General features: G+C 45.3%; 2 protein-coding genes across 5 annotated transcripts in view; one reads left to right on the forward strand and one right to left on the reverse strand.

The window, feature by feature from the left end:
- Nucleotides 1–23,275, reverse strand: part of ATP1B4 (ATPase Na+/K+ transporting family member beta 4) — a 41,836-nt gene that overhangs the window by 8,025 nt on the left and 10,536 nt on the right. The window contains exons 1-3 of one of the 3 annotated variants that reach the window (XM_083723049.1): nt 15,320–15,538; nt 10,306–10,361; nt 5,261–5,432 (exon numbers count right to left, since the gene is read on the reverse strand). In XM_083723049.1, the coding sequence (XP_083579175.1) occupies nt 5,261–5,432; nt 10,306–10,311 (178 nt within the window). In that variant the 5' untranslated portion in view covers nt 10,312–10,361; nt 15,320–15,538. Of the gene's footprint in view, nt 1–5,260; nt 5,433–10,305; nt 10,364–12,678; nt 12,755–15,319; nt 15,539–23,275 lie in introns of those variants that run through there. The other 2 variants (XM_083723047.1, XM_083723048.1) reach the window with 2 other exon arrangements.
- TMEM255A (transmembrane protein 255A) overlaps nt 15,556–23,275 on the forward strand; it is a 32,783-nt gene continuing 25,063 nt past the window's right edge. The window contains exon 1 of one of the 2 annotated variants that reach the window (XM_083723063.1): nt 15,556–15,755. In XM_083723063.1, the coding sequence (XP_083579189.1) occupies nt 15,698–15,755 (58 nt within the window). In that variant the 5' untranslated portion in view covers nt 15,556–15,697. The remainder of the gene's footprint in view (nt 15,756–23,275) is intronic. The other variant, XR_014560319.1, reaches the window with a different exon arrangement.

A 23,275-nucleotide genomic window follows, 5' to 3' on the forward strand; every position in this document is an offset into this window, starting at 1 on the left:
TTTATTGGGTGATAGGGGTGCCAACTTAAATAAAAAGCAATATTGATGCATGCCTTTAAGGTGATAAGATTGATAGACAGATCAATAGATATAGATATATGTTTAAGGTAATGAGGGTGCTGCATTTCCTGTTTCCAGAGCTATTGTAGTGTGTAGTGGTTAGAGTATTGGACCAGGACCTTGGAGACCTAGGTTCAAATTCCCACTCAACCATAAAACTCCCTAGGTGACTGAGGCTATTTCTACTTCTTGACCTAACTTCCCTCCCTCGCAGGGTTGTTGTGGGTGTGAGAAGGAGAAGCATAAAATGGAAAAATATTTATATAAAGTAATGTTTCCCCACTACGCATGGAAGTAGGTTGGTAACTGAGAGGTGATAATAATAATAATGATGGTAATTCTAAATTATCATTGGTATTAATTTGGATCAGGTAGTACTCAAAGCTGATCGCAGAAGAATAGATGCTTTTGAATTATGGTGCTGGAGGAGACTCTCAAGAGAGTCTCAAGGACTTCAAGAAGATCAAACCTACCCATTCTTAAGGAAATCAGCCCTGAGTGGTCACTGGAAGGACAGATCCTGAAGCTGAGGCTCCAATACTTTGGCCCCCTCATGAGAAGAGAAGTCTCCCTGGAAAAGACCCTGATGTTGGGAAAGATGGAGGGCACAAGGAGAAGGGGACGACAGAGGACGAGATGGTTGGACAGTGTTCTCGAAGCTACAAACATGAGTCTGACCAAACTGCAGGAGGCAGTGGAAGACAGGAGTGCCTGGTGTGCTCTAGTCCATGGGGTCACGAAGAGTCGGACACGACTAAACGACTGAACAACAACAGTACTCAAAGCACATTTGCTTAGCAAACCTAAGCCATGTGGAAGAAAATAATTTGGGGTGCAGGGTATGAAATGCTCTTCTCTGATGTTACCAGGAGGTTTGCTAGGTACTTAAAGGACTCTATGCGCAGTTCCATTGCCACAAATTTGCATACAGGTGTAAAGTACCTCTGGGCAAATTAAAATGGTAGTGATGGGGATCTTACTGCCCCTATGCCTTGCCGCATATCAGCAAATTTCTTAAAAGTAAGTTCTTTAAAACATAGGAAGGTGCTTTATACTGAGTCAGACAATTGCTTCCATTTAGCTTGTTGGCTAAGATCAAGTGTAGTGTGTGTAGCTCAGTACTGTCTGCACTGACTGGAAGCAGCTCGCCAAGGTTTCAATCAGGGTTTTCTCCTAGTCTTAACTGGAGTTGCTGCGTATTGAACCTGGGACCTTCTGCATGCAAAGCGGATACTCCGCAATTAAGCTACAACCCTTCCTCAAAAGGAGAAAGGGTCAGGAGACCAGGGACCCAGCCTCAAAAACCCACATGTTGAGCCCTCCCTAAAAATAGACGTGTGGTTACAGCACAGAAATGCCTGTTTGCCTTTAGGCTCTGTCCTGACCAGAGACCTAAGATGATGGACAGATTGTCTCAAGAGAACAAATCCCAGGGGCTTTAGAAATAATAATGATACTGAAGCAAACTTCTAACCCAACCTATTTCTGTGTGTTTATATTTCCCAGGAAAAGCCCAAGTCCAGTTTCAGGACAATCTTTGAGAATGCAGATGTGCCCTTTCACCTCCACGTTCCTGAGGCTTTTATGTTGAGAGGAACTTTTAGGTCTGAGAACAAACTGGGGCGGGCTGGGAGGAGAGCAAACTTAATTTGGGCCTGTTAGTGGCTTTGGCGAGGGGCCAGCAAGGGTGGGGAGGGCGAGAAACCCTTCTTGGAGCATAGAAAAGCATCAATGCAATAGGCAATAGGAACTGTGATTATTCTTTCCTTTATTTTAAAACATTTTTAATAATTCACGAGCTAATTGGTGCTAATTCTGGCATTCCCTCGGATCTGGCACCTGCACCCAAGTTTGTTCTCGTTCTCTCTCTCTCTCTCTCTCTCTCTCTCTCTCTCTCTCTCTCTCTCTCTCTCTCTCTCATTCACCAATTTGCCTTGAAAGACAGTGTAGTATTCTGGCTAGGGTGTCAGAATGAGCCCTGGGAGTCCTGGTTTTGAATCACTTCATGAACATCACTGGGTGGCCATTGGATTATTCTCTGTTGCTTGTTCTAATCTACCTCAGAGGATCATGGTTTGTTTGTTTTTTGCAATGTTGGGGAGAATGTTCATTGCCCTGCATGCCTTGGGCAGGGGGAACAGAAAATAAATGTCATACAGATGTCATAACTTCCAACACCCATTACCTGCAGCGGTGGTGGACTGAGGGCAGCGCAACCAGTTCCACCACAAAGGGCACAGGAGCCAAAGGTTTACCTTTCTGCCTCCTTCCCAAAGCCTAGTTCATGGGTAGGCAAACTAAGGCCTTCTCAATCTGGCCCGCGGACGGTCTGAGAATCAGCGTGTTTTTACATGAGTAGAATGTGTCCTTTTATTTAAAATGCATCTCTGTGAAATTTGTGGGGCATAGGAATTCGTTCATTTTTTCTTTTCAAAATATAGTCCGGCCCCCCACATGGTCTAAGGGACAGGGGGCCGGCCCCCTGCTGAAAAAGTTTGCTGCCCCCTGGCCTAGTTAGTGATTATCTAGCTTTTGGAAGGAGGCTTGAGGGCTCTAAAAAGGTAAAGGGACCCCTGACCATTAGGTCTAGTTGTGACTGACTCTGGGGTTGCAGCTCTCATCTCGCTTTATTGGCCGAGGGAGCCGGCGTACAGCTTCCGGGTCATGGGGCCAGCATGACTAAGCTGCTTCTGGCGAACCGAAGCAGCACACGGAAACGCCATTTACCTTCCTGCCGGAGCGGTACCTATTTACCGTATTTACTTGCACTTTGATGTGCTTTCGAACTGCTAGGTGGGCAGGAGCAGGGACCGAGTAACGGGAGCTCACCCCGTTGCAGGGATTCGAATCGCCGACCTTCTGATCGCCAAGTCCTAGGCTCTGTGGTTTAACCCACAGCGCCACCCATCTCCCTGAGGGCTCTAGGACCCTGCTAAAGCCTTGTGCCTGCTTCCCAAAGTCCTATGCCTTGCTTAGCTGGCATTGGAAGGCACCCCAAGGGTGTGGGTGTCAAATTTTAGCCTGGCAAATAGAACCATAGCATTGTAGAGCTAGAATGGACCCTGAGGATCATCTAGTTCAGTGTTTCCCAAACTTGAAGCTCCAGCTGTTTTTGGACTACAGTTCCCATCAACCCTGACCACAGTCCAGCTACCTACAGATAATGGGAGTTGTAGTTAAAAAAAACCAACAGGTGGAGAGACTCAAGCTTGGGAAACGCTGATCTAGTCCAGCCCCCTGCAATGCAGGAATATGTAGCTGTCCCATATGGAGATTGAACTTGCAACATTGGTGCTATCAGCACCACACTCTAGCCAATTGAGCTCTTCACTACCTGGGTACCATACTACCAGGTTCTGCCCCTTCCAGCAGCCTGGGAATCCATCCACGTGGGTACTAGAATCAGTAGAGGCTGGTTCATTAGGGAAAATGGGGCACTGTCCCACAAGTCATGGCCTGGCCACTTGACTATCTTCTTACTTACAACCAGTCCAGGAAGCAGCATTGTCTGCTTTCTTCCTCTTCCTTAGTCTTAGCGTTTGTCCTTGTAAAACTCAGCAGGGAGGATAATGGGGACAAAATAAGAATGATTGGGCTCTGCCTGTCATTGGTTCTGGCTCCACCTTCTGTTGGCCTCCCTGTCTTCTGCTCCACTCAGTTCCAATGAGTGCCAGCCATCACTGATCACAATTTTCTATTGAACATGGTAATCATCACTAATATAATTCCTTTAGGAAGCAGGATCGCTCCCAGTTTTGTCAAAATTGGCCCAGAATTTATTGCCACCCAAAGCAAAGCACCAAATGGATGTCCACCTTGCCTCTTTCCAAACAAAAAAGGATTTTCCTTGAGTTGATCTACATAGGATTGTGAAAAGTAGTGGGGAAGACTGTGGCTATATATATAAGAAGAGCCCGGTGTCTAACCAAATGCTCATTGGAAGCCTGCAAACAAAACTTGAAGGCAACAGCATTGTGCCCGCCTTTGACTCCCAGCAATTGGTACCAAAAGGCACACTGCCTCTGTTAATGGAAATACAACACCAGACCCTCTAAGTGTGCCTATTTTTCAGGGACGTCCCTGATTTAGAGAAGCAGTCCCAGTTTCTGATTTGATCCTGGAATGTCCCGTTTTTCCTTAAAAGTAAAGGTAAAGGGACCCCTGACCATTAGGTCCAGTTGTGGCCGACTCTGGGGTTGTGGCGCTCATCTCGCTTTACTTCCGTGTCATGTGGCCAGCATGACTAAGCCTCTTCTGGTGAACCAGAGCAGCGCATGGAAACGCCGTTTACTTTCCTGCTGGAGTGGTACCTATTTATCTACTTGCACTTTGATGTGCTTTCAAACTGGTAGGTTGGCCGCAGCAGGGACCGAGCAACGGGAGCTCACCCCATTGCAGGTATTCGAACCATCGACCTGATCGGCAAGTCCTAGGCACTGTGGTTTAACCTGCTTTTCCTTAGGACATCCCTATTTTCATTGGAGAAATGTTGGAGGGTATGGAGTTATCCGACCCCCGAGCTGTCTGAAGGCAATCCTGTATAGTAAGTTTGTTTAATGTTTTGTTATGTTTTTATATGTGTTGGAAGCTGCCCAGAATGGCTGGGGCAACCCAGTCAGATAGGTGGGGTATCAATAGTAAAATTATCATTATGGAATGAAACGTCCCTGTTTTCATTAGATAAATGTTGTAGGGTATAAGAACACCAGAAATTGTAGCTCATACATTTAGCACTACCACATGCAATTATAGGTTCCTTTTGCCTTTGGGGGCAGAATAAATAAATGGCCACCCTTCAGTTTTCAGGGTCCCTATCCTTGCTATATAACTTCAAAGCCCTTCTCGTATCGCCCTTAAACCCTGACACATCCCTGCCATGACCTTCACGGACTCAACTCCACATCAGCCTCAGACGTTGAAAGCTCTCATGCTTCTTCACAAGACTCTGCCCTGCCTCTTTCACTGCCCATTGTGGCTTGGAACAGCCTCCCAAAAGAGCCTCTGCAATTCCATTTCCCTTCATACCACCTTCATTTCTTTACCCCCATCTTTGGCATCAGTCCACGATTCCCAACAGTAGCCAAGCCTAAGTGGGTGCAAATGATATCAACGCAAGGCTTTCCTGCATTTATTCCTCTGTCCATATCCTGCTACGGTTGCCTCCCATTTCAGATGGGGTGGAAGGGAATGTTGGACTTACCCCAGCTGTGAGCTGTTCTGCCCATGAACTGCCTTGTCTCAGGATTCCAAAGGAAGATTTTCATACCCTTGGCCATATCGCCCCAGGTTTTCTTGCCCATTTCTTTCTTTCCCTCCTCCTCCTCTTCCTCCTCATTGCCGTGTCGCTGAGCTGCCTCTTCATTCTTATTTTCCTGGAATGGTGACAAAGCAAACCCCAGACACACACCATGTGAACAGTGTTTTTGTTGTCTTTCTTTCCACTCCCCCACCCTCCCCACTAATGGAGGATATTCCATTAGCCAAAAATAAATGCCAGTGAGTTCACTAGCTGGAGTTTTTCCATTTTCTCATCATTGCTCCTTATGTTACAGAAAGGCCAGAGAAGTACCTAGGGGCTGGCGAAACCCTTGTCAAGGGTGCAAGCCCAGGGCAAGGTATGCAAAAAACACCCATCAAACTATGGGGTGTAGGACATTTATGTGTGTGGTGCTGTGCCATTGCTGTTACAGCAAGATCAAATGTGGGGGAAGCTTTCTGTCTTTCTCACACCATGGCACAAAAACACGCAGTTTTTTCTGCCCTTTTACTTCACCTTGCCCTCACTCTGGATGCTTTGAGCACTTGGGTCATGTAAAATGTAGTAATTGCTCAATTCTATTGCAGTAAAGTGTAGTTTTCAGGGGACAATATAGCTCCTTGCCAAGGGCACAAGGGACTCTATGTACAGTATGCCTCTAAAAAGGCAGTTTATTTACTTCTCTCTCCCTCCCTCCCCCAGAGAGTATGGTTTAGAATAAATGGTTTGTCCTTATTTTTGCTATCCTTTGGGGAAGGTCCATAGCTCAGGCAGCACCAGGTAGGGATGGAGGAGAATTTTGATTCAGTACACATGTAAAGCTAAATCTATCCTGTTTACACATTATGTGAATCAAAACACAACCATCTCTTCACACTTAAGCTTCGCAATGTAGTGCTCCAAGTAAGCAATGCACATATAAGGAGAAAGCATGCATAAAATTAAATATATTGTTGAAAATAACATTTAAAAGTACATTATATATGGTGAGATTGCTTGCAAAAATATGTCAAAACTGCATATAAAAATGTGTTTATAGAAAAAACAATGCGCTAAAATGCTAATGAATTTAATGAGTGTTTTTTTTTTAATATGCAAATTGCTGCAAAATGTGGTGAACTGAAGTTAAGACTGGCAAAATAAGAAACAGAGAACAAAAATTGATGGTTCCTTCTAGCCACATCTCCTGGTGGAGCTGGGAAAGACCCTTGTGTGCAACTATTATGGATAGCTGCTGTTGATCACTGTCGATCAACAGCAGCCCAGAGTGGCTGGGGAAACTCAGCCAGATGGGCGGGGTATAAATAATAAAGTATTACATTATTATAGATCAAGTGGCCATGCTTGCTGGGGCTGATAGGAGTTGTAGCCTAGCAGCATCTGGAGAACCAGAGGTTCCCCATACTTCTTGGAGAAAATACTGAGCTAGACAAGCCAATGTTCCAATTTGGTACAAGGCGGCTTCCTATATGTCTATTCGTTCCTTCTAGTTCCAATCTTCATGCTGTGAGTGCCATTCCTTATTTAGCCAAAGCAGCACCAAAGCACACTAAAGAGAAATAGCACAAGGCTCTGGGAAACCTCAAAATCTGCAAAAATTGCAAGCGTTTTTAGGGGGAAACCTACAGGGAGAAACCCCAACCCCAACCCCTCCTACGAAGACCAGGCATGCTCAGTGGCCACAGAATGCTGACTCTCTTTTGACTCACTGTTGATGAAAACATGGAAAAACCAGTGGAGGGGCGAATGGGAAGGCTGGAATCCTGAACAGCAGCAGCAGCAGCAGCAGCATTTTGTTGCAGACAAAAACATTTTTGTCTTGTTCTTACTTGGCATGTTGTTCCCTGTGTGATATTTCCAGCAGCACCTCCTCAACCTGAACCCCCACACACCTCAGTTTTGTGTGTGTGGTGCTTCCTTTTTATTCCTAACCCCCTGTATTTCTAAGATGATCAGAAGAAGAAGATGCCAAAGCAAGAATTGTCACCAAGGTGTGCCTGAAGCAATAGAAAGCTACAGAGGAGGTGATCAGAAAAACTGATAATTTTAACTGCCATCAGAATCAAGTTTCTCCACCCCCTCTAACTGGATCTCCTGCTGCCTGGAAAACCTGGAGACATGATCAATGTTTGTCTTTTCAGATGTATTATAGCTCCATGTTGTACTAGAAGCCCTTTGAGGCCCTCTCCAAACTCTCTGATTGTATGACCAAAAAAGTTCCAAGCTGAACCTGCCAAGTCCATCTCATATTCGGTCATCTTTTCATGAACAATCCACCCAGAGTTTTTACAGGTTACTTCTGAACATTGAACTTGCCATCAGTCAATTACTTCAGACCTGATGATGGAGCAACTTGGCTAGGACAATTTGATCCATCTATCCAAGGCTGACCCAGGAAAAAGCCTTTCCTGTCACTTACATAATGGGTTCACATAGGGCAGCCTGTTCATCAATGGATCATCAGTGCATAAGTCACATAAGATGAGAGAGAAAGCAAAAAATTAATGCAGGAAATTAAAAGCACAATCTGGCCTCCCTGAAAGCACTTCCATGAGTTTCAGTGGGAGAATTAAACACCAGATTAATAGTACAATTTTAGGCATGCCAATGGAGAAGTCTCACTGAGCTAACTAATTAGGCTTATTGCCAAGGACCTGTGCATAAAATTGCTGCATTAATCTCTCCTATTTGAATCAATGGGTCTTAACTGTGCTTTTGCAAGGTTTTCCTTCCCATAGAAATGAAATCTGGTCTCATAAAAATGCCCAAAGGTTGCGCCTTGTCTTCTGTAGTTTTCCTTCTGGGCTAGCAAAGTGTGGAAAGTCAAATACTCACCATTCCTTTGCTGACGAAGGATCAACTCAAAGCAAAATCACTCCACAGCTAAGGAATAGATTTTGTAAAAACTGCTTAAAAGTTAAATCTTTTCCCCCTTGTGTGGGTGTGTGAGATCTTATTTCACAAGTGCAGAGTGCATCTGATTCAAAGAACCTTCAGACCGGTTCCCCACACTTATGTCCCTCTAGTGACGAGTTCAGTGTGTGAACGAGCTGCCACGGGCAGAAAGCCCACATTGCCTTGCATGGGCTCCAATGCATGAGCTCCAATGACCATGCTCAGCACTCCTGCAACTCATTGAAATGATGAGACTTCAAGAGGTGAGTCATAAAGCATTATAATACATATGAGAACCAGCCTTTGGCACAGTGGTGGGGGAGATGTGCCCCCCCCCCCGGTGTTTCTGGACTATAGTTCCCATCATCTCCTATCATTGACTATGTTGGCTAAAGCTGATGGGAGTTGGAGTCCAATAGCATCTGGAGGACAACACCTTCCCCACACCAGTTCTAGAACTATCAAGTATCCCATACAACAGCTATCTTTCTGACCGACTGTCACTGATCAAGCCAACCACTTGAGACAAGCAAAAGACAGGTGCCTACCCAAGTTCCTGATTGCTAGTGTGGAAGCAAGCCAAGTCAGAGCCTGCAGGGGAAAGCACAAAAACCAACCCTACAGTTACTAGCCAATATGACCTTGGGAAGAGGAATTCCCTTCCTGTCTAAATATGGCAACTGGCAAAAGCCATCTGCAAAGGGTCAGAGGCTGCCTTTTGGCATCGGAAGTTATTCTTTTGCCTGTTTGGGTGATCTCAGAGTTCCACATCACCACAACCATTCTAACTTCACAACCAGAGATATAGGAAGTTAGGCAGCATTAAGTCCCCATCCCATAACATGTTCTCAAAATGGCTCTGAGCTAGTTTAGGTATCATCTCTGCTATGTCAACCCTGTCTCCAAAAAACACACCACTCCTTCCTTTAGTTGTATCCCAAGTAGAATGGATAACATATTTTAATGCCCCTAACCCAATGTGTTGTCTCCATCACACCAGATACGCACCAGAGCTGACGTACCCTGAATGAGTGAGGTAAGGTGCTGTTGTACTGTTACTGCTAAGCCGCTCTCAGTCAAGTGCCCTGGAACCCCATGTACCCTGGGCCAGCCCAAGGCATTGTGGTGCCTGTGATGATGGACAAGATGGTGCAGCCTCCTATTTCCATGTACTGAAGCCAGTTGGCCCAGCATTGAATCTATCTGAAGGCGCGTCTCCACCCCCATCATTCTGCCCAGACACTGAGGTGCAGCGCCGAGGGCATTCTGGCAGTTCCCTCACTGCGAGAAGTGAGGTTACAGGGAACCAGGCAAAGGGCCTTCTCAGTAGTGGCACCCGCCCTGTGGAACACCCTCCCACCAGATGTCAAAGACAAAAACAACTACCAGACTTTTAGAAGACATCTGAATGCAGCCCTGTTTAGGGAAGCTTTTAATGTTTAACAGACTATTGTATTTTAATATTTTGTTGGAAGCCGCTCAGAGTGGCTGGGGAAACCCAGCCAGATGGGCAGGGTATAAATAAATAAATAAATAAATAAATAAATAAATAAATAATCTCACTTCGACACTGGCAACTGAACAGTGTCCTCCACCACCTCTGAGGGCAGCACAGCTCTGTTATCTAGCACCTCACCACCACCTCCTATCCTCCAGTATGTGCTACCTGAGGCAGCCGCCTCACTCTACCTAACTGTAGAGCTGGTCCTGAACGTACCATTCTGAGCTGATGTTTTGGTTCTAATAAAAGCACTCAGATGCAGCATTTCCCCATGAGCTTGGTTCTTTTTCATCTTCAACAGACAAGTTAATTATTTGCATCAATGAGCCAATTCATGCATGCAGACCTTTCTTATTATTATTATTTGACTAATTCTCAATTATCTGGATAGTCTTTTCCTCCTGGGGGAGAAATCTAGCTTTGTTTGATGCATGGCCATACTTTCCCCCTTTCTTCCTCCAACACTTAGGAGGAGAATGTGGACAAACCTTCTGCTCTACTCATCAACAGCAGAAACAAAGGGTTCGATTCTGCTCACAGATGGAACCTCTGGGAATCTATTCCTCATTACCCTAAGGGGTTGCTTACTTACTGGCATTTGGTGATAGTTGAGCGGGTGGTCCTTGGCACCTCCAGAGGTGGCGTTCACTTCCATGGTGAAAAAAGGAAAAAAGGGGGAAAATATGAGATGGTTAGTATGTCAGGATGTCAACTCCTGGTCTAATAATGCAGGTCACGTCTCTTCACTGAACCCTGGAATTATCCAGCAATCCCATTGCACAAGCCGATTCAGTGGTTTTAAAAAAAGAAAAGAAAAATCAAGCAGGAGCAGGGACTTTGCGACTATCACCAGGTGACCAGTTTTGCTTTTCAACACTGCAGAGAAGACGGAGCATGTAAGGAGGAGACCAGCAAGCTGATTGCTCTCATCAGGCAACTGAGATCATGCAGCAGGATTCCATACAAGAATTCAGGCCCTCATCCACCAGAAGTCATTCACGTGTAAAAAGCAGCCTATCGCATGAAAAATCCCAGAGAGGGGGAAAGACCAAGAATCTTGCCCGGAAGGAAATCTTTCTGCCTTGGGAGGCTGAGGATCACCTGTTTATAGAGCGTTACAAAATAATCAGATCTTAACAGACAGAAATGTACGTGCCAATATGTCCCTGTCAGTCATGGGGAGGCCCCTTGTCTGAATGCTTCCAAAATTGCTTTCACGGTCCGACATCGCTATATTTATCACTTTGCCTTCAGACAGGCCAGAGGTGGCTTCGTGCAGTGTCAGTTTCCCAACTACCCGTAATTCCAGGAATCATCTGAAGATCCCTGGAGAAGAGCCAAGAAGGACAGTGTGGAGAGGGAATTTGGAGAGGCACTATCAGGTTAGAAGTGGACATATCCCATTATCCACATGCCTGCCACAACAAGCAAAGGCATCACACCGTATGTGCTTGTTTGTTTGCTTGTCGCTTTTTGCAGAAAGCTCTCTGTTCAAAGAGACTTTCAAAAATAAAACTCTGAAAACAAGTGTAAAAGCAAGCATGTAAACAACCTAAAATGTTTATCTATAAGTAAAGGTAAAGGGACCCCTGACCATTCGGTCCAGTCGTGACCAACTCTGGGGTTGCGACACTCATCTCGCTTTACTGGCCGAGGGAGCCAGCGTTTGTCCGCAGACAGCTTCCGGGTCATGTGGCCAGCATGACTAAGCCGCTTCTGGCGAACCAGAGCAGCGCACGGAAACGCCGTTTACCTTCCCGCCGGAGCGGTACCTATTTATCTACTTGCACTTTGAGGTGCTTTCGAACTGCTAGGTTGGCAGGAGATCTATATCTATACACACACATATATAATACACAGAGAGAGAGAGAGACCCTACCCCACTGAAAGACAACCAGAAATCTAGGGTCCAAAATCCTAAGTGAATAAGCATGTTTCTTGCCTGGCATGTAAAAGCAGATAGTGATGGTGCCAGGCATGCCTCCCAGGGGAGAGAATTACCCAGGCAGGAAGCCACTACTGAGAAGGTTGGTCTGGTGATATTAATGACTTACCCTCCAACTGTTCCATTTTTCCAGAGACAGTCCGGAATTATGAAAGCCATCCCCGGCTTCTGATTTGATCCTGGAATGTTCCTATTTCCCCCACAAGTGCTGCCGCCACCAAGCTTGGGAGAAAGGATGAACTGGCGCTTGTCCCAGGTGTCAGCGGCTGCAGCAGCTGTGAGGCAGCATCCCATTGCCTCTCCATGGTCTCTGCTGCTGGCCGCATCCCTTGGGCAGCTCATAGCAACCGCTGGAAAGCAGGTGAGGAGGAGAGGATGCTGCTGCCAAGGACCAGCCCCACAGGATACATTGGCTCCGAGATGCAGAGCCAGGGAAAATAGGGACATTCCAGGATTAAATCAGAAGCTGGGATAGCTTTCATAATTCCTAGCCTGTCTCTGGAAAATAGGGACAGAGGTGGGAAAATAAATGGACTTATTCTGCTAACTTTCCAATGACCAGCCCTGTGGAACGCCCTCCCACCAGATGTCAAAGAGAACAACAACTACAAGACTTTTAGAAGACATCTGAAGGCAGTCCTGTTTAGGGAAGCTTTTAATGTTTAATAGGTTATTGTATTTTAGTGTTTTGTTGGAAGTCGCCCAAAGCGGCTGGGGCAGCCCAGCCAGATGGGTGGGGTATAAATAAATTATTATTATTATTATTATTATTATTATTATTATTATTATGACACTAACTTCCCACTATGTTCTCCTCCCTTGCTCTTCCTAAAAACACCAAGTCAAACACTCCTCACCGCCCCCTAGCCCCCCTCCCAAGAGTAGTAAAAACAAGAAAGTCCTTTCGAATAGGGACATTCTGTGACACACAATATCCTGTCGCAATTAAAGGCTCAGATGGATTACAGCCTCAATGAAGCATGTTTTCCTGCATTGCTCCATGAAGCAGCACACACACACCATCTCCTCTGCAATGCTTTCCAAAATGTTTTCTATTTTGGTTTGAGGCTGCTGTCCGCATTAGCTGCGTCGTGTTACAGTAGTTGATGGCCCAGGTTTCATTTCAATATCTTGTTTGACTCCCTTCTGCCCCCTTCTGTCCTGAGGCACTGGATCTTCTGCGGCAATGTGCCACTGTTATCTCTTCCAGTGACACATCCAAACATGGGCACAACCTGAAAAAAGCAGGTTAGAAACTGGCAGCAGCTGTTTTCAATAGAGACATTTGCTGCAAAGAAACTTTGTCAACATGCGGTGATCTTCTGCTTTCTGAAATGATGGGGAACCTGTGGCCCAAGCCAGCATGTCCACTGCAACTCTGGGAGTCCCTCAGATTTGCCATCTCTGTTATCCCCTCCAGATTTTGCAGGACCACAGCACCCAACAACCCTAGTCAGCTTGTTCAGTCACCAGGAATTATGGGATTTGTGGATTAAGAGAATTCGGAGGTGGCCACATTGTCTACCCCTGGTTTAATCTTAATGTGGTTTCCCCACTATTTTCCCCCCCCTGTTATTTTAACTTTTATTTTTGCTGTTTATATTTTGTTGTTTTCCTTTCCTTTGCTTTTTTCATCTTGTACTTTCCTACTTCTTTGTAATTATTATTATTATTATTATTATTATTATTATTATTATTATTATTATTAATGACTATAGACTTAAGCTACTGTTCTATATACACACTTAACTGAGAGTAAACCCCCCCCCCCAACTCCAATGGGGCTTAGTTCTGAGTAGATGCATACATGACTGAGCAGCTAGGCTTGTCCCACAAATTGTAATGGTTTGACTTGGTGGTTCCAAATTTTGTTTCAGTTTTGTTTGACATTTGCCTTCCCCACTCTTAATTTAGATTTCTGTTGTATTATTAAATAAGTATTCTTGGCTTTTTTTGCCCCTTAGCCACATATTCATGTTCTCAGGTAAGCGTGCATGGGTTTTCAGTCTTCAGGAAATCCTTTACTCTTCCTACAGAATTAAAAGGAGAAAACTGCTTAAATTTGGAAGAAATAGATTTTACTTTAAGCAGGGTAGGATGGCAATCTCAGTCCTAATGCAAAAATTAACCCAGTTATGGTTGCAATCCCAATCCCACATATTTCAGTGCAATGAATGAAACCCCAATGAATCCAATAGAACTTACTTCTGAGTAGACATAGTTAGGGTTGTATGATATCACCACTTTGCCCCACTCAGTGTCCCTTGATCACAAAAACCAAGGATTTTTAAAACTGCTGGCTGAACTCCAAAAAGAATAACATTTCAGTAAATATGTGGGCTGGCTTTCGTTTTGGCATCAAAATAGATGTGCCTATCACTAAATGAGGCATAGCATTACATGCCGAATTCTTTTCAGCTGTGGATGAATGGTAGATCTGGTTGCGAATGCAAAGTCGTAATTATCAGAATGCCTCTGATCACGTGCCAAGTGCATTTTTCCTCCATTACAGAGTAACTGCAGCTAACCTCCATACTTCTGGGATTTGAAAGTAGAATACCTAGGTGGGCTTGAGTTTGCAAATGTTGCTCTTTTTAGAAATTAATCATCAAGAACAAAAAAAGGACATTGGCTATGCCTTGGTAATTAATTCACATTTAGTACACTTGCATGTTTGAAATCCAAAGCTAAGCTTTTTTTTAAAAAAAAGGTTGATGTACGTTAATTTAAAAGATGCCAAAGAATAATTTATGAACGGAAAAAGATAAGTACTGCAACCAATTACCCCCACTTGCAGATTCATTTTATTTTAAAGATTCAGATTTATTTTTAAAAATAATTGTGTTTTTCCTCAAAATGACCCCATAAATCCAGATCTTCTCTTTTCACTGGCCCACAAAGCATAGCTGTCAACTTTTCTCTTTTCTTGCGAGGAATCCTGTTCGGAATAAGGGAATTTCCCTTAAAAAAAGAGAAATATTGACAGCTATGCCACAAAGTTCCAAAAGAATAATTACTGTAAAATCAAGTAATAGAGAAGTACTTCATTGGTCATCTTGGCTAGACCAACTAGGAAATCTTACACCACTGAGGCATTCCTGATAATGATTTATTACTACTAGTACTGCCAATTTTATTATCACCACCACCAAGAAAAATAAGAGTTTTGGGTGATTGTTGTTTCACAATATCTAGGATAGCAATATTTAATTGGCTCAACTGATAGACAAATCAACCAACAATTTAGTAAATTAATCAAGGAGGAAATTTTTAATCATTAGGGCCAAGAGCGGAGAACACACTTGTGTTTTTCTAAGGTTATTTTGACCACGTTACTCTAACAGTAAACTACTAATATGAAAAGTGGCATTTCCTTGTTGCAAGGATTAGTAATTTTTGTGCATTCAGTTGTAAGTCTCTTTCACTTCCTTCAGTCCAAGGGCCATTCAGGACTCACGCTGCAATTTGTTTTGATGGTTTTTAGTAACTAATTTTTAGTTTGCTGCAACTCGCCCTGGAACCTGGAGAGACCGCACACGCGCCTCGGGCAAAGGTTTTTAAGTCGCATGGAACCCGGAGAGACATCCGAGTCGATTTCTATAGGATCGGGCTGCCAAGCGCGGCAAAAGTTTTTGAATCGGTTAAAAACATACACATACACCACATTATTTCTCGAGCTCTCCTATTGATTTCTGCATGTTTGCGCCTTTCTTTCTTTTTTTAAAAAAAGGAAAGGAGCCACCCAGCTTGGAATCTTGCGCATCGAATAACGCATGGAAAATATACGGGACGACAGGTAGCAAACCCGCCTGCAACCCAACCGTGGCGAAACAGGAAGGTTCTTCTCTCCCCCTGCCCACATTTTATAGCGGGCTGGTCTGGTTGGTTTGTCTCTCCAGTTTGCGCAAGCGCCACAGACCGGCTCTGGTGGTTGGAGGGAGCCGCTGCTGTTGCCCGGAGCATGAACCTCGAGCAGCGCAGGAGGATGCGCCGCGGCCGGTAGCTCCCGCCGGACACCTTGCATTGAGGGCCCGCCACTATGCGCCAGGCCTTGACTCAGCCGCGCCCCAGCGCGATCCCCCTCTCCGATTCTGTGGGTGAGGCGCCTCTTCGCCGAGGGGAAAGGAAAGGAGGGTGTGGATTTGGGGAAGGGGCGCCCATAGCAAGTGGGGCAGGAGGGCGCGCGGGAACGGGGTGTAACTGGGTGTCGCCTTTTGCGCAACACTCTTTGGGTCCTTTTTTTTCTTTTTTGCAAAAACCAGAGTCGGGGGTGGGTGGGTATTGGGTCGTTTGGGGAAGTCCTGGTCGCCTGGACATGCAGCACGCGCCCCAGGCCCACTCCTCTCTCTCAACCTGCAGCCCTGTCGCTTGCATTGCAGCTCAAGGCCAGAAATAATTTTTTTTTTAAAGCTTGCAACGGGAGTGGAGGAGGCCCCGGGTGAAAGGCGAGCCTTGCTGTTTTCCACATGCCTGAGCAGAGAAGCTTGGGACCGTTTCTGTTTAAAATCGCCACTGCTTGTTTGTTTTTAATAAGGGAGGGGGGTTGTATGGAGGAGGTTTAGGTTATTGCTGTTTGGAGACCCTTGGTTTGTATCACTTGGCTTCCTTTGGTCTGGAGGCCACGGGGCTGTTCCCCCCCCCCCCCATTGAGTGGCCTTGTGTTATTAGAGGATTTAATTTGCCCTATTGGTGAGTAGGCTGAATGTGTGGTCACCAGGCTGCTGCTCCATTCATTTATTGGAGCAAGGCCTGCAACTCAGTGGGAGAGCATCTGCTTTGCATGCAGAAGGTCCCAGGGAACCCCAAGGCAGTGCTGCAAAACACTCCTACCTGGAGGGTTGCTGCCAACCAGCGTAAACCAGCCTTCCTCAGCCCCTGTTAGGTGGGCTTCATGTAAAACAAGGTGGAGGAGAGCCTTAACTCAGTACAACTTGTGCTTTCCATGCAAAAGAGCCTCAATTCAGCCTGGCATTTGCTTGTAGGTCTGGGAAATGCTCCTGCCTGGATAACTGCTGCAGTCAGTGTAGACCAGCCTTTCCCAACCTTTTCTGGTTGAGGCTGGTGGGAGCTGTAGTCTAACGGTCTAGAGGGGAGCAGGTTGGGAAAGGCAGCAGTGACCTACATGGAGCAGTGGTTTGAATCTCTCATAGGTACCTTCCTATGTCCTTGTTATTTATTTCAAACACCCATCATCCCTGACCGTTGGTCCTGCTGGCTGGTGCTAAGAGGAGTTGGAGCCCAGGAACATCTTGAGGGCCACCATTTCCCCATCCCGGTTGCATAGGATTGTGCTAAGAGAATTTCTGCAATATTGATATAACAAGATGCAGAAATAATACAATATATCCCAAGCTTTTGAATATAGAAGCCTCATTGCTGGGCAGAACTTGACAATTCCTTAAGTCAGGGAGGCAGATTTCCACAGATTGAGTGGGCCAACTGCCAGTGATGTACCTTGGGATCTTAGATTTAAGTGGTGCCCTGTGTGATGCCAAAATTCAGCACCAAATTCATGCCAAACTTATTGCACCCTTAACTGTATTCTAAATCATAGCTGTGGCACCCCCAAGGCTCTGCACCCAGTGTGACCAAACCAGGCACGCTCCCCTAAATCTGCCTTTGCAACTGCCCTGCTTCTCCTCCCCCCCCCCCACCGCCTGTTCATTTGCCCTCTCCCTCTGGACCCAGTCTGTATCTCTGGGCATAAAGAAATAGCAAGGCAAGCAAAACCTTATGTTAGAAACATGGGGAGTTGTCTTATACTGAGTCAGACCATTGGGTCCACTTAGCTCAGTATGTCTACACTGGCAGCAGCTCCCCACCGTTTCAGAGAGGGCTTCTCCCAGCCCTACCTGCAGATGCCAGGGCTTGAACATGGGACATTCTGTATGCAGAGCAGATACTCTGCCGCTGAGTGATGAACCTGTCCTTGCTTTTGGAAATGCTTGTGCACTTAGAGAACAGCAGAAGAACAGGGAGCTGCTGCAGCAGCACAGCAGCAAGGAGTTGGCTCAGGGTCGGGGAAGAGATTCAAGGGTCAGCAGCTGCCCCTCTGTTGTGTGGTCTTAAGGCAGATGCCCTACCATGCCAACTTCTGATGCCAGTTGTGGGAACAGGACAGACGTATTGCAGAAGAGAAGGGTTTTTTAAAGAAAGAAAGAAAATGAAGGAAAAGAAAGAAGTCATATTGGATATTAACAAATCGAATCAGCTGTTCAGAGTTAACTTGCTGCTAATCTGGTTGTGTTCTTCCTCCTCTCTTAACAAATTAACTGAATGAGGTTTTTCCTTGCCATGGGTTTTCTTATTTGCCACACCCTGTTGGTTAAACCACAGAGCCTAGGGCTTACTGATCACAAGGTCGGCGGTTCGAATCCCTACGATGGGGTGAGCTCCCGTTGCTCGGTCCCTGCTCCTGCCAACCTAGCAGTTCGAAAGCACGTCAGAGTGCAAGTAGATAAATAGGTACCACTCCGGCAGGAAGGTAAATGGTGTTTCCGTGCGCTGCTCTGGTTCGCCAGAAGCGGCTTAGTCATGCTGGCCACATGACCCGGAAGCTGTATGCCGGCTCCCTCGGCCAATAAAGCGAGATGAGCACCCCAACCCTAGAGTCGGCCACGACTGGATCTAATGGTCAGAGGTCCCTTTACCTATTGGAGAATGTGAGGCACTACTTGCTGCTTGCAAATGTGAATTCATATCCCTTTTCTCAAAGATCAGCAAGAGCATTCCCCACATTTAATGTACTGTACTTAGCCTTGATAGCACAACTGGTGTGGTCACATCAGAAAGGAGTAAATCTTCAGACTTAGAGATGCCACAGGAGAGGGGGCGTGAAATGTGAAATGCAAAGTCTTTTCACGTGAGCTTGGAAGCCTGTACCAGCGCATGTGTGTGTTGCACATGCTGGGCAGGACCCCTTGAAGCAGGTTCAAGATGCAGAACTGGTTAGGACCCTGAGTCCATTCTTTGAGGGAGGGTATGCCTCATTATTGGGGGACGCAGGTGGCGCTGTGGGTTAAAGCCTCAGCGCCTAGGACTTGCCGATTGAAAGGTCGGCGGTTCGAATCCCTGCGGCGGGGTGCGCTCCCGTTGCTCGGTCCCAGCGCCTGCCAACCTAGCAGTTCGAAAGCACCCCCGGGTGCAAGTAGATAAATAGGGACCGCTTACCAGCGGGAAGGTAAACGGCGTTTCCGTGTGCAGCTCTGGCTCTCCAGATGCAGCTTTGTCACGCTGGCCACGTGACCCGGAAGTGTCTCCGGACAGCGCTGGCCCCTGGCCTCTTAAGTGAGATGGGCGCACAACCCCAGAGTCTGTCAAGACTGGCCCGTACGGGCAGGGGTACCTTTACCTTTACCTTTATGCCTCATTATTTGGTGCTTTGCAATGTGATTTAGGTTTCTTAGCTGGGAGCATAAGAACATAAGGAGAGACAGCTGGATCAGGCCAATAGCCCACCTACTCCAACATCCTGTTCTCACAGTGGCCAACCAGATGTCTATGAGGAGCCAAATTGCAGGACCCGAGAACAAGAGCACTCTCCCCTCTTTCAATTTTCAGAGCTGAAGAAGCATTTCTTCATTTGACCATGAAGGCAGAGCATAGCCCTCATGGCTAGTAGCCATGGATAGTCTTAGCCTCCAAGAATTTTTCTAATCCTCTTCTGTGAGGATTATGCCAGTGAGATGGGCCTTTATGAACTACAGGACCTCTGTGGTGTGAATTTGGCCGGCCAGCCATTAATACACTCAGGAGGTCACTGGTTTGAGTCCCTCAATGGGCAAAGGATTGCTTCTCTCTGCTGCCTTGGAGGGAAAGTGATATATCTCAGTGGCAGAGCATTTGTTTTGCACACAGAAGAGCCCCAGGTTCAATCCTCAGCACATCCAAGTAGGGCTGAGAACATATAAGGCAGCTTCCTATTCTCTTATGTAGAAGGTAGTGCTAGATCTAATGTTGTGGTAGGGTACATTTTAGTTGAGTGTTGGGTGAAACTTTTTGATAGAGCAACTACGAAATGATCTATCTAGAGCAGGGATGGCGAACATCAGACCGATGACTGGCCCTCTGGTTTCTCCCAGGCCACATGCCCCTTGCTTACCCTCCTAGAATACTTTTGCCTGGCTGGAATGTGTCCTGGAACTCGAACCGTGTTTCTTGTTTGCCCAGGTGAAGGCTAGAGTATAGATTCAGGGCACTTGGTCTGTCCAGTTTTGCCTCTGGCTCTGCCCTCCTCTGGACTGCCCTCTTCACATAGTTAGGGAATATGTCCCTCAGGATGAGAAAGTTTCCCCACCTCTGATCTAGGGGGGTGGTGGGCAGTGCTTCACAAGAGATTTTTCAAGAATGGACGGCCACCCATTGGGAGTCTGTTCTGGATTTCCTGCACCGAGTTGGGAAGTCAGGATTTTAGGAAGGTGACGCTAACCTGCACAATTTGTGACTCGCCAACCTGAATACAGCCTGCTGGTCACATATAGTCACCCGCTAAGTTCTTGACAATTCCCCTTATTTTTGCCTTTCTTGGCATGCTTGTTTCTCAAGCCTTTGGTGGGGGGATGGGTTGATTTGGGCCATTATTTAAATCACTAAGGGAAAATGCAGATTTAAATGAAGTTTCAAAATGTCTACTTCAAAGTTATGTGATCTTTTAAAGATGATTATGACTGAATACAGGCTTTCTTTTGCCAAAGATCATAATCCCACACCTCTTGTGATACAGCCCACAAGGCTTTTGCACTTCAAAAGAAAAAAATTAGGCAGGAGAACAGCAATAAAATTAAGGAGCTCTATTTTGGTTCGTTGTACATATGCAAGGCCACTAAGAAAGATCGTTTCCTGGGAAACCAATGGCAAAGTCCTACTTAATGTTATTTGTATGCTACCTTTCCACAATTCAAACCATGTTCAAGGTAGCCTACAACATTAAAGCAATATGTAACTACAACATAATAAAAGCAGTCATAAACAATGAATAAAACATTTAAAATACTGCAGTGTCTTATACGTAGGGCTGCCTCTGAAACTTGAGCTGGTGCAGAATTCTGCAGGCAGGTTGCTGACTGGCACAGGTCGGTTTGAGCATATTATACCAATTCTGGCCCAACAGCAGTGTTTCTGGGTCCAATTCACAGCACTGTTTTTTAACTACAAAGCCTTAAACGGCTCAGGACCGCACTACTTCAAGGATGCCCTTTCCCCATATGAACCAGTTCAATTCCTGCAATCATTCCCTGAGGCCCTTCTTTGTGTGCCTCCTCCATGAGAGGTCCAGAGTGTGCCAACACAAGAACTTTTCTGCAGTAGTTTGTGGAATGCTTTCCCCAGGGAAGTTCGCCTGGCACCTTCATTATACACCTTTAGGTGCCAGGCAAAAACGTTCCTAAACAAGCCTTTGGGCTGATTAATATCTTATGCCCCCTTTTAAGGGGTTTGTGGACAGCATGGGGGAGGGAAGTTTCAGTTTCTTGTTACAGTTTTTTTATTATGTGTTTTGTGTTTTTATCTTGTATTTTTATGCTGTGAGTTGCCTTGAGTTCTACAGATGAAGGGCAGTATGCAAAGTTAATAAAAAATAAATAAATGAAGATACACAAACAAACAGAACAATTTCCACATAAATCACAACAAGATATAAAAACTACGAGCAACAATCCTCCAGCAAACTACACCCCAACACAAGAGTCTGTTCAGCAGCCTCAGCTTTTGTAACTGGAGTCAGTCAGGGCCCTGCCCTCCCAGGCCAGGTAGAAAAAGCCTGTAAGGCAGGGAGCAGGTCTTCCAGGACTCACAGCCAATATGTTTTCTCTGAAGGAAGTCCCACGTTTATTTATATTTGCGGCATTTAATGCCGTAACCCCTAATCCTGGGACCTTGCAGTGTTCAATGGAGGTCTCTCTCAAGTTAAATTATCAGCAACCCTTCTTGGGGCGCTCCCAGCTGGAGGATACGCAGCCCATTTGCAGACTCACAGGATGAGTCCCTTGCTCCACTTCCCCAGCTTTGCAGAAGTCAAAGAAAGGAAAATAGCATGATAACATTTAAAGAACCTAGGCAGCTGCTCTAGAGAGGCAGAGTAAGCCACATTAGCAACCTGCATAACCCTTCCTTTGAGAATAGCTTCCTGCCTGGATGACTCTTCAAGCTGCTTTTGAAGAAGGAATCATTACTTAACACTTGGAGCTAACCAAGGTCCTGTTTTTCTGCGCTATCTATGCAAAGAGTGCTTGCTTGTGGCTAGACTTTAGCTGCTTGATGTGATCTTGTCTGTTGTGATTTGACCTGCTTAACCGGACTGGGCTTTACCTGCCCTGACTTGACTTCCCTAGATGCTCCCCTGTAAACACCAAACACTCCCAGAACAGAATTTTCTAAAGGTAAGAGTTGGTGATTACTGGACAACACCTACTCTCTGCAGAAAATGGGATGTAAATGGCCCCGTTCTTTTGCTGACGGATTAAATATTCATAGTCTGCAAACAATCAATGCAATATACATGACTTATTGTGTCATATTTAGAGTCGTTTGACTTCAAACGCCCAGCAATGTGGGATGGAACATTTTCTGCTGCTGTATTTTTCCAAAGAGAGTTCTCAGAATCAAGTGCTTCATAAAATTAATAAGTAACATAATGGCTGTGGGCAGACAATCAGATCTCTGCTTAATAAGCCGAGACAGGAATGAGCCTCTTAGTTAATGGCTTGCAAACAATGGTGTTTGATCTGGAAACTGCCATTACTGCAGAATGCAGCAGCTGGGTTACTGAGACCTTGTCAGTATGTAACACCTCTGCTTAAAGACCTGTGCTAGTTGCTGCACATTTGTTACCAGGCCAAATTCAAAGTATTAATATTATTATATAAAGCCCTTAACAGCTTGGGGCCTGTTTACTGCAGAAATCACCTTACCCTGTATGTGCCTACTCAATTGCATCAATCTGTGGAACTGGCTCTGTTTACAGGTGCCACATAATATTAATTCCACCCTTGTAAAAAACAAAAAACCAGTCTTTTAGTGGAGCAGTGTCTACACTTTGGAACTCCCTGCTTAAGGACATTAGGCTAGTACCTTTGCTGTACTCTTCTTGGTGCCTGCTAAAAACATTTTTCTGTGGTCAAGCCTGTCCAGACATGTAAAAGGAAATGTGCTTTAACCTGTTTTTAGCTTATTGTTGGTTTTAATTATATTTGGGATTTTTTCAGTTCCTGTTTTTGTTTTTTTTAAAAAAAAAACTGTATTCTATTGATAATTTTAATGCTTGTTTTATTTATTTTTTTGTAAACTGCTTAGAGGCTCTGTTTACAACCAAGTACCCTACAAATTCTAATAAATAAATAACACTAAAACAAGCAAGCCAAGAGATGGGTGCTGATGTTATACCATGGTTTCATATTCCCGCTCATTTGGAAGACCATGGACATAATGGTTCCTTGCTTGCACAAAGGGAAGAGCAGCGCATCTGTGTGTAGACACATGGAGCATGTCCATATCCTGGCTGAGATTTGATCATCTGAATGCTGCCAGTGAAAAATGCAGTGCAGGTCAAATTGGTCAACTAGAGTAGATACACTACATCTTGACAGATCTAATATCAGAGTGGTTATTTACTTTTTAAGGT

This window comes from Podarcis gaigeae (assembly GCF_964106915.1).
Source record: "Podarcis gaigeae genome assembly, chromosome: Z".
NCBI classification, from domain to species: Eukaryota; Metazoa; Chordata; class Lepidosauria; order Squamata; family Lacertidae; genus Podarcis; species Podarcis gaigeae.